General features: G+C 37.3%; 1 protein-coding gene across 6 annotated transcripts in view; it reads right to left on the bottom strand.

The window, feature by feature from the left end:
• Positions 1-11,789, bottom strand: part of NFIB (nuclear factor I/B) — a 228,322-nt gene that overhangs the window by 2,648 nt on the left and 213,885 nt on the right. For all 6 annotated transcript variants that reach the window (XM_005869611.2, XM_005869605.2, XM_005869609.2 and 3 more), the window contains one exon: positions 1-3,836. This exon is cut by the window's left edge and continues 2,648 nt beyond it. In XM_005869611.2, the coding sequence (XP_005869673.1) occupies positions 3,819-3,836 (18 nt within the window). In that variant the 3' untranslated portion in view covers positions 1-3,818. The remainder of the gene's footprint in view (positions 3,837-11,789) is intronic.

The following is an 11,789-nucleotide window of genomic DNA, read 5'->3' as shown; positions in this document are numbered from 1 at the left end:
TCACTGCCTTTCACTCATTATGTTCCTTAGGCAAGCCTCCAACGCTCATGTCACTCCAGAGGAAACACTTCAGAGGCACTGCGAGTAGGGGGGCTGCAAAGCAACACAACACAAGCGGGACACACAGTGCCACAGAACCAACCGGGGCCTGGAGACACCACCCCCTACTGATGCCCTTGGGTGACCTTCACCATCCTGAAGCTCTGCAGTGTTGGGTAAGAGAGGGGCGTGCAAGACCTGCAAATGTGGGGCCCTTTAGTCAGAATATACTTCCTGGTAAAAGAGGAGGAGGCCGAAAAATGGATGTAAGACCATATATCTAGTAGTATTTTTTTTTAATAGTTGTATCTCAAAAGGAAAGGAGAAAAAAATGGATTCAAAATAATAGCAACACTTGACTAGTCCTTTGTATTCAAGAGGCAGGCAGGAATACCCACAGTGTGTAACTTCTTTAGCTGGAACTGCTCATTCACTGGAAAAAATAGAGAGCGAGTCTGCTCTGAAAAAAATAGTGTGTGTCCTGGGAGGTTGACGTGTTCACTGAACAGGTCAAAGATACATGAAGAACTTGGCTGAGACGGTGCAGGGCAAGTACCACAGAAATGATTGGACTTACTTCGGACCGTGCGGTGCTGGGGTCCCGCTGTGCTATTCAGCATGTGGGCTACCGATACCATTCTCAGGCCCATGAGCATTGTTCCAACGTATTCATTATTAAATGATACGCTGTGAGAACAATGGCAGCTTATTTTATTGGACCATGGCCTGGTGGAAAGGACTCCTCAAGACAGCCCACCATGTGTCACTAATTCTAAAAGATTTCCCTTCTAGTAATGGATTGCCTCCGTGGGACTGGGCGAGGGGGGAAATAAAAATAAAACCAGTCTCTATTCACCCTCTGTGCCCCAGGGGAAATGATATCAAAAATATGTTTGAGGTACCATCCCTTTAAAAAAATCCCATCAGCATCTAATGGGCTTCATGCATCCACAGGAAGGTTAATCCTTAAAATTCTCCATTTCCCTTCTGCTCTGGTTCTGTTTCAAAGGGCAGGTAAAATGAAAACTTGACAAGATGTATCTTTTTGTTCCTTAAAAAGTGAACTTTGATTTTTAATCTGTAAGTCCAAATACATTTAATAATAGCCACCCTCTGTTTAAGCTTCTGGATGTCTAAAAAAGAAAATTCCAGCGCACCGCCATCCATGCGAAGCGGTGAGCCACAGGTGAATCCTGTCCTACTGTTAATGAAATGAAAAATGGGGAGAAGTGGAGGGGAAAGACTATGGGAACATTCCCTCCAGCCGCAATGACGTGTTTTGTAGGAGAAAATACACGGATTTATTAAACCCCCAAAGGGTAAAATATCCGCTCTGTGGATATTTCAACAAATATCGTTGCCAACTATGAGACAGGCTCACTCTCCACTGTGGATCTGAAACTCAAGAGAAACTACTACCACAAAAAAAAAAAGAAGAAGAAGAAGATAAAACAGTTTGTTTTAAGCCAAGTCTGCCTCCAGGAGAACATGTTGTGTTCACTTGCTCTTACTGTTTGTGTTGTTAGGAAAACCAGAGATGAGTTCAGCTTGCACCCCAGGTGGGAAGTTAGAGAAGGGGGAACCTGTGTACGTTGAAGCTTGTCACAGTAGACAGAACAGTCGCTTTGCAGCCCAGGCCCATCTCAGGGTGCACTGCTTCACAGCTACACTGTAAAGTGTTAAAAATCCTCCCACCCACCCCAGAATATATATATATATGTATCTTAAAAAAAATCCCCTGTCCATCTCTCAGTACACAAAAGGACCTCATCACACTGCAAAAATAGCAGTACCCACTTTGGTCAATTAAAACAAACAAACAAACAAAACAAAAAAAAAAGCATACATTATTTTTTTTTTAAATCTGTGTACTTACCTATAATAACCAAATACAGCTAAAAGCACTACCTACATAGGCAAAACTTGGTATTGCATAATTCGTATAAATTTGAAACCCCTCCCCCCAAATATTAATTGGAAGATGAAAAACATGAAAGGTTAATAGAAAAAACACCAAAATACTGAAAATATTGCTGGTCGATTACAATTTTTAAGCGGCAACTATACACAGCCATGATATGCTTTATAAATGTGAGATAAAGGTATAACTGTCTAAAAAATCCATGATGTCACACATTTTTCTTCGTCTGGAGTACAAAATATTTTGTCATAAAAATGGTAAAGATTTAAAATGATAATAAATGCAGCAAAACAAGTGTAGTGATGTCACTTTTTCGTGTTTTTTTGTGGTTTTTTTCTTTTTTGTATTTTAGATTTCAAGGCAAGGCACGTAATGTGGACATTATATCTTCGTGCAAATTAGGATTACTGGAAAGAGTATTTTTAATTAAAATTTTAAGAGACATAGAGGCAAAATGTGTCTGCCCATGCACACTACAGATCTGTCAATACAAGAAATTTGTTGAACAAGGCTAATGTCTGAAAGCACCATGCAAGTTTTCAGCACCCTGATTACATGTGTTTTCTCAAGAGTGCGTTTCTATATCCTACACCCTGGCGTTCCCAGTTTGTAAACTGTAAGCTTTACCCTTGTGACATGGATTTGCCTGCCTCTGTCTCTATGATGCAGATTTTATAGAACCTTTTGTACACCCTATGGGTTCTTGATGCAACCAGTAATTTTAAATAAATAAATTCTACCTCCGAGGAGGCTGCAGCTAAACCAACATAAGTGCTGTGTTTCCATTAATTTTTTTTTTCTCAAGCACATGATTTGTCTTGATTTAATGCATTTTTTCCATGCCCTCAAAAACTGAGGGGAAAATAAATTCGTTCAAAATTATTTTAAATTCTTTTTTTAATCCCCTCAATTTAGAGTCCAAGGGCTGAAGGACTTATAATCATGATTCCCCTTTAGATATAAATTTATAAATTGCACTTGCCTCTGTTAAGTGTTTCTTTTGTGGGCAAAATATTATATTAATTTTTACTGTTGCATGCAGAGATAACACTTCACCTACATAGAGGCATTTCTTCCATAGAGCCTTTGTGTTCAAACTGTGTTTTTTTTTTCCTTTTTCCTTTTTTTCCTTTTTTTTTCCTTTTTTTTTCTTTTTTAAGATTTCAAACTGGGTTAAACACTGGAAAAGGCTGGGTTAAGGGCCAAAATTTAATAAATCTGTACTGATAACTAAAGGCTACAGAGATTTCATATATTCTTTTAACTTTTAGAAATCAGAGTGCTTATAAAATGGCTGGCTCATGGCTCCGACACTCAGCACCTCTGATGCCGCCTCCTAGCCTTCGTTGGTGAAATAACCAGGAATAGTGATTCCATGCGTAAACAACAAGATTACTAAACCAAGAAAACTAGCTTATCATGCAAATATTAAGGCATCTAGAAAGTCAGTTAAAATATATTGTCATAGAGACAGAACATCTATTTCCCAGCGGACTTCATGTAACAAAGGCTACGTTGCAGGGGCTGCGATCTACCATCAGTGAAATATCATCGACCCTTTTTTATGTCATTACAGTTTCAACCTTAAGGGAATTAGTGATTGTAAGTGCTGCAATTGCTGGTCTAATATCTTCTTTCTTCAGTTTCCTTCCTTTCTCCCTTTTTGTTTGTTTTTATTTTGTCCAGTCTTCCTCCTTTCCATTTTTTTTTTTAATTTCGTAAGCTGTTGTTGTATTTCATTCTCCCTCAGTTGCTCGTTTCTGCTTGAAGGAAAGGTTCTCCAATTATGTTCAAACCGTAATTTTGGACATTTGCCGGTAGGATGGGTGTCCTGTTTGATACTTGGAAAGGAACCAAACTAGCCCAGGTACCAGGACTGTTGACAGGAGAGGGGCAGGAGGGAAGGAAGAGAAAAAGAGAAAATACAATGTTAAACTCTACAATATTAGAAACATAAATTCCACAGATATCAAATGACTACTATAAACTTTTTAAAAATTATAGCTTAATATGAGATAAATGTACTAAATTATTTATTTTATAGGTATGTACACCGCATGGTCTATTGTTTTCATGGAAGGTAAGATTAATTGTAAAGCAGAAAATCCTCATGTCAGGCTCATACATAATTGCTGAACTCTAATTGAGGATATTCTTCCTAAAATATTTGATCTACTTTAATGTAAATACAGTATTATTTTCTTATTTTAAAAAACAGAGAGAAAGCAGCAAATCTACAATGGTAGCAATATAGTTTGCCAGTTATATTCTGATGCACGAAATTCGTGCACGGGTGTGTGTGTGTGTGTGTGTGTGTCTCTCAGCCCAGCCTGCACCCTTTCCAATCTGGGACATCCCTCTCACAATCCAGGACTGCTGGCTCCCAACCGCTCGCCTGGCTGCCTGCCTCATTGCCCCTAACCACTTCTGCCTGCTAGCTTGATCACCCCTAACCACTTCCCTGCCAGCCCAATTGCCCCTAACTACCCTCCCCTGGAGGCCTGGTCACCCCCAACTGCCCTCCCCTGGTGGCCCGGTCACTCTTAACTTCCCTCCCTTTTCAGCCTGGTCACCCCCAACTGCCCTCCCCTGCTGGCCTGGTCTCCCCTAACTGTTCTCCCCTGCAGGTCTGGTTGCCTCCAACTGCCCTCCTCTGCAGGCGTGGTTGCCCCTAACTGCCCACCCCTACTGGCCCGGTCACCCCTACCTGCCCTCCCTGCCATCCTGGTTGCCCCCAACTGCCCTCCCCTGGTGGCCCAGTCACCCCTAACTGCCCTCCCTTGCCAGCCTGTTTGCCCCCAACTGCCCTCCCCTGCTGGCCTGATTGCCCCTAACTGTCGTCCCCTGCAGGCCTGGTTGCCTCCAACTGCCCTCCCCTACAGGCATGGTTGCCCCTAACTACCCTCCCCTGCTGGTCCGATCACCCCTAACTGCCCTCCCCCGCAGGTCTGGATCCTCCCCAAACTGTCCTCCCCTGCAGGCCTGGTCCCTCCCAACTGCCCTCCCCTGCCGGCCATCTTTGACCACATGGGGGCGACCATCTTGTGTGTTGGAGTGATGGTCAATTTGCATATTACTCTTTTATTAGATAGGATCTTGTTTTACTTTTAATTCATAAGCATTACAGTGATAAGATGGGCATCAATTTTTTATCTGCCTATGAGTTGAATAAAATTGGAAGCTGTAATGAAAGTTATTTCTTTTCTCTTACAATATGAAAAAAAATATTTTTCATGAAAGCCAGTGCATAATGTAATTTGAAATGCTGACATCGGAAGCCTGGGCCTTCCCTGCCCCTCCCCATTCAGTGATGTTACCACATCGAAGCCGCTCTGGGTTTGGGTGTTTGAAGGGGTGAGTGGGAAGAATGCTGGAGGGAGTACGCAGATGATATTCTAGCCCCTTTCCAACCAACTCGGGTTTCACCTATGTTGGGTTTGAGGCCGTTTAAGAAAAAAGTTTGAAAACAGCTATCTAATTGCTACTGGCATAATCTCTTATTAAACAAGTATCACATGAAGGAAAATAACACCAGGTCTATATATCACAAAACAACCCCACACCATGCATTTGGGGTATACCTAATCTGATGTATTGTTTGTTTCAACACTCAACTCAGAATGAGTGTCAACTAAGTAGCAGCTGCATAAATCATCATGAACCAAGGAAATATTAAACTGACAATTCCATACCCAATTTTGTCATGGTCTGGCACGGGGACCCAATTTCAAAGTTTTAAATTTCATTTACTATCCTCTACTATTGCAATCATGAGGTGAGATGGATACTATTATCGTAGCTATCAACCTAGACGCCCTCATTTCTTAAATATTTGAGTTACAAAAGTACAGAACCTTTATGCAGTATTGACTTCAAAGAAGAATTTTGTCAGAAAAAGAAGAAATAGAAAAAAAAGCTTGGATTTTAAAAAAGAACTTGATATATAACTTTCTTTTATTCTGGTGATACTCTATACAAAATGTGACTTATTGCTACCTGTCTAGGTGCATATTTCTGAGTTACTATTGCAACAGAAAAAAATTCACGACCTTTTATGGTCAAGTGATTTTATGATTAGACAATGAGCTCTGTGATAGCAAGCAGTCCATCTCTTTTTGTTCTTCATTTTATATAGTACCTAGCACGTGGTCAATTTTCAATAATTTTTTTCATAAACCAACAAATCAATTAAATGCTCCAAATCACATCTATGTATTCTTGAAGAGTGTTGCTCATAATTACATCTTTTCAAGACTAAATTGAGATTTGACCCCTATAAAAAGAAAACAGGCATCTCTAAAATTTAAATTAGAGATGTTTACCATTAACAAAAAATAATTATGCAGGGAAAATTAAATAGTAATTCAAACAAGGAATAATTCCAACTAAAAAGATATGTCCTCATTATCTGCTAAAAAATCATCATTCTAAAGAATAAGAGTAGTTGTTACTATAACCTTTTCTAAGAGATTTAATTGTTTTCACATATTTCTTTTTTCCCACACACATCTTCAACAATTATTTCTGCTTTGCACTACTGATTAGGAAGAATGTTACATGACAAACCATGGAACTTGTTTTCTCCTTAATTGTACTTCCACCACACTTCACTACACAGTACTATTACAGCATATAATCATAATCTGTATCTCTGATAATCTTATTGACTGAAAGGTAAGTTCTGTAAAGAAAATGACCTTGTCTTATCAATCCTGACAGAGTCTAGCTAGCCATAGCTGATGTTAATCATTTCTTAACAAATAATAAATTACAAAAATGGACATCCATTATTTTTTAACCTGAAATAGGAAGTATGTAGGAAAAACAAATTAGACTAGCTCCAATTGATAATCATTGACAGTAACAGACAATGTCAGCAACAGGCTCATCAATAAGAGTCCCAAATTATATGGGCTCTATATAGAGATTGCTACTTTAGAAAAATAAAATATTAATGATTGAGAATAGATGTGATTCCTTAAATGGAGAAGTCTACCTACTAATGGTAGGAAAGACAAGATATCAGGGTGAACTATGCAACAGCCTTTTGATTCAGTTCTTTAGAAGAGACACATATCATTGTTCTTTGGAAAAGTCTCAATAAAAATAAAGTGATGCTAGTGACTAACAGGATTCTTGTTGTGAAATATCTAACAAACTCAATTTAGATGTTTATTTAAACCTTTCAAACCTCCATCCTACATGATGACCATGTCAAAATTGAAGTGTGCAATCAATACTGTTTATGAACCTTTGGGGGAAAATAAAATTCAAAGATTAACACTACGCAGACCCCATATATGAATTTTACAAGTCTCTTAATGCCAATTTGTAAGTTAAGTTCAGAACTATAAGGCACAGACATTTTTAGAGCTTTTTGGTATTCCCATTGAAAAACTCCAGTAAAATGTATTTAATTATAATAATAATGTAAAGAAAAATGTTCTGACAAAATATCCTAGATCATTTAATTTTGAAAAGAGAATGCCTCAAATTGTATAGTTCTTCAGGTAAAAAATAAAAAAAGAGTGATTTTTTTACATATCTAACTCTTTCTATGTAAATAAATGCCAATGATCACCAGTATGGATAAAATAAACACACATATTCATATTTATCTACATATAGGAACTTGTTATATATAAAATGCTTAATAATTTTAATAATTTTAATTCAGAATGGAATTCAATATTCCATAACCTGTGTCTCTGTCTACTAAGAGACATGAGAATTTAATTAAAAGATTTCAAAATATTCAAGGTCAAATTAAACTACTTCAGCAATAAGTATATCTTCAGGCATATATTTAGACAAGTCATGCATTTACTTTGTTTAAATTACATGGTCATTGCCAGATCACCATTTTTTTTTTTTTTTTTGGCAAACAGAAGATGAGCATGACTGAAAGTTAAAAGCATATCTTTAGAAAATAAAGACCATGCCATTAAAAAAAAATAAGGACTTTGAGAAAAATCAGGTACAAAAAAAAGCAAAGATTGTGACAGTGCCTTAACACAAAGCAGAATTCACCCGAATGACTTCAATGACTTCTACTCTATATGTAGAAAATTGCAAAAGAAAAAAAAAGAAAGAAGAGAAAGAAAAGAAAAAGAAAAGAAAAGAAAAGAAAAGAAAAGAAAAGAAAAAGAGAGAGAAAGAAAGAAAGAAAGAAAGAAAGAAAGAAAGAAAGAAAGAAAGAAAGAAAGAGAGAAAGAAAGAAACACATGTCTGACATCATGGATAATATTTTTACATTCTTCTGATCAAATGTGTGATGTGGCTATCCCAGAAAGGAAAGAAACAAGCAAACAAATTATTTTGATCTTAAGATGCATTAATGTTAGTTGATGGTCCTGCTTCAGCTAATACTGATCAGACTACCTCTAAAACACTGTGTTTCTTCTAGGCATCACTCTTCAAGAGAAACATACTCTATGCCATTTCTTTGGTGAAGAAAAACACCAAATAATGTCATTTGAGGGGCAGCTAAAAGGAGACAGGAAGACAGGACAGTTGAGTTGGAAAGAAATGTAGACTTCTGTCTGGTTCAGATGGATAAAATTAATTAGTACAAAGAGATGAACTTCCAGAAAATAACCATGCTGCGGGCCTATTACGAGCAAGGTGCCATCTTCAGTATTTCACATATGCTATGTTACTTAATTCTCTCAATGAACTCTTGAATGTGCCATCATCAGCCCCATTTCACAGATGAGAAAACGGAGACTTAAAGAGCTTAAGTAACTTGCCCAAATTTACCCACCTAGACCTCAGATATGAATCAGTTCTGTCTGACTCCCGTGGAAGTCAGAAATTGACCTACCATTAGAAAGAACATTTGAACATAATTTTCTGAAGGCACGGGGAATTTACTTCAAGAGACAGGGAATTTCCCATGGCCCACACAGCTGGATCATAACCTAGCTAGTGTTGCAACAGACTTGTATATAGAATACTTGGTAGGTCCGGGTGATAAAGCAACACTGAAATGTAATGCATCTGTCGCCTCTGAAAACAAATCTAGTTGAGGTTCTATTAGAGCAGCGGTTCTCAACCTGTGGGTCGCGACCCCTTTGGGGGGTCGAACGACCCTTTCACAGGGGTCGCCTAAGACCATGGGAAAACACATATTGAATATATAATTACATATTGTTTTTGTGATTAATCACTGCTTTAATTATGTTCAATTTGTAACAATGAAAATACATCCTGCATATCAGATATTTACATTACGATTCATAACAGTAGCAAAATTACAGTTATGAAGTAGCAACAAAAATAATTTTATGGTTGGGGGTCACCACAACATGAGGAACTGTATTAAAGGGTCTCGGCATTAGGAAGATTGAGAACCACTGTCTTAGAATGACCCAATCATGAGGATTAAGGGGGAAGAAGACACCCACTTCTTCCTTTTGAAAATGATACGCTATTTATATATTTTGTATCCTGGATAAATTGGATAAAATAGTTGGTCTTCACATCTACAAGGAGTAAATAGATTCTATACTTTCAAAGAAAAAAAGAGAAAAATTGCTCTGAGCACGTCAACATTTGATGGTTGTGTTTTTAAAAATTATGGCCAAAAAGGATTGGGCCCTAAACATTTAGCTCAGTAACCACCCAAGAACCATGGGCTGCCAAATATAATTACATGAAGTTGTCGGTTGAGTAAGAAACCAAAGTCAAAAGCTTCACTTTAACTATTAGTCTTAGATGATTAAAAACAATAAGAGCTATTTCATGAATGGCAAAATTTCATTTAGTACTCTGAGTTTATCTGATAATAGGTTGGGCAAAATCTCAGAGGGAAGTCTGAGGTGGGTAGGGAGAGATTAAACAAAGAATTTATATGCATATATGCATAACCCACAGACAAAGACAATAGTGTGGTGAAGGCCTGGAGGGGGTGAATGGGGGGTGGTGGAGGGGATCAATGGGAAGAAGGGAACATCTGTAATACTTTCAACAATAAAGATAAATTTAAAAATCATTGTATAAAATGTCAAAGTACCTTGTGTACTAAATACTTTTCAGTAATAAACATCACTCACTCAAGTTTTACACACTTATTTAATCATGATATTACCATATTTACTGTGAAGACAGAAAGTATTCTTTCAAGAAGCTCACAAAAATATTATAGGAATGAAGCACAAGTAATTATATCTATTCATACATTCCTCAATTGTATCAGTAGCCACATTACTTATATAGATAGCAATAAGAATAAACAGTGGCCCAGAAAGCATGGATAATAAATAAAATAAATGCCATCATTTAAAAGAAGGGTTTGTCTTTAATTCATTTGCACCTGTTTCAAATATTCCCAAGAAGGAAAACGTTTTACTTCCTTGGCTAAATACTACTAATTGTATTACTATAATATTAACTCACAGATATTTGTATCGCTCCCAAAATGAACAATAAACACTGTTCCCTATTAGTAGCTAGTATCTGCCTGCAAAAAATAAAGGCAGATTAATTAAGTATGAATTAAGTTAGAAGCCATGCATTCCTGGGTTGTAGAAGTATACATTTGGACTGGCTGCTGATTTCAATATAACAAAAAGGGTGCAGACAGCGTCTTATGAAAAAATGCTCACTCAGACCAGTGGAAGAAATAGATGGGTAGTATTTAAGTACCCATTTATTTAAGAATTGTTTTTCTATATTTAAATAGATTAATAAGTTATTAATGTATAAGAACAGAGAAAGTGATATTTCATACACTAGTTGCTACAGCATTTATAGTGTGTGTTAAGTAACAGCGCTAGGCCCTGCTTCACCTACATTAAAACTTTCAATCTTCAAAACAAACCTATGAGAAAAGAACTGCTATTTTTCAGATTTTACAGATGAGGTCACTGAAGCTAGTACTGCTATTAAACAGTAAAACCCAGGATTTGAACTCAAGCAGCATGGTTCTAGGAGCTATATTCTTACCCAGTGTACTACACTTTATCTCTTTCGTGAAACATACTTTACTTTTATCACTGGATAAGAATTTCTATTATCCCTGAATTATATATGAGATTCTATAAATTATGGTCCATATCAGTTAGATACACTGCAATTCCCTCGAAAGTATAACTGTTAACTTCAAACTTCAACACAAATAACTGTGTATTATCCAATTCCAGATTCTTTTCAGCCAAGTGCAATATTTGCCATTGCATATGTGTGTACAAATGTGACTGCATGTCAATAATTTGCTTGTTGAGAGACACTTTGATGAGACTAGTCTTGTAGTAAGATTATACAAAGTGCTTTACACAGGTCTTGGATTTCTTCGATTTATTTCCCCATTTTTAAAGCTCATTATGGCCATTTGAACGAGCCTATTTGCATGTAAGATGATTTCTAATGATTATTACTATTTGTAATAATCTGTATGGGAAAGCTCCCCGGCCAGCTCTTACCTGATCTGCAAAGTGCTCTTGTGGGCTCTCTGGGAAACACCAAACAGCATAAACTGCAGGTGGCTCCAGGAATTATTCTAACTGCAAGCAATAGCACTTCATAGTAATGAAAGAGAAACGTATTTGTTTCTTAACTAAGTAGGTAAATAGCCTTCTTTATTGCTCCTCCTTGGGGAACAATGCTTTTGAAATAACATATCCAAACGGTAAGTTGTCAAAGCTCATTAATTTATATTCAAACGTTTCGGACGTGTTTTGTTTGGAGGGGGAGGGGGGAACACTGGATTTGAACGTTAACTTTACCGTGTGTGAACACTAGCATCTTCTAAGTAAAATGATGGCCTGTGGCCGTGGAATATTTTATCTAATGAAGAGCATGGGGCGAGAAGAGCCTTACGTACGGGACA

Source organism: Myotis brandtii, unplaced genomic scaffold, assembly GCF_000412655.1.
Source record: "Myotis brandtii unplaced genomic scaffold, ASM41265v1 scaffold30, whole genome shotgun sequence".
Classification (NCBI taxonomy): Eukaryota; Metazoa; Chordata; class Mammalia; order Chiroptera; family Vespertilionidae; genus Myotis; species Myotis brandtii.
This window is presented reverse-complemented; position numbering and strand designations above follow the sequence as displayed.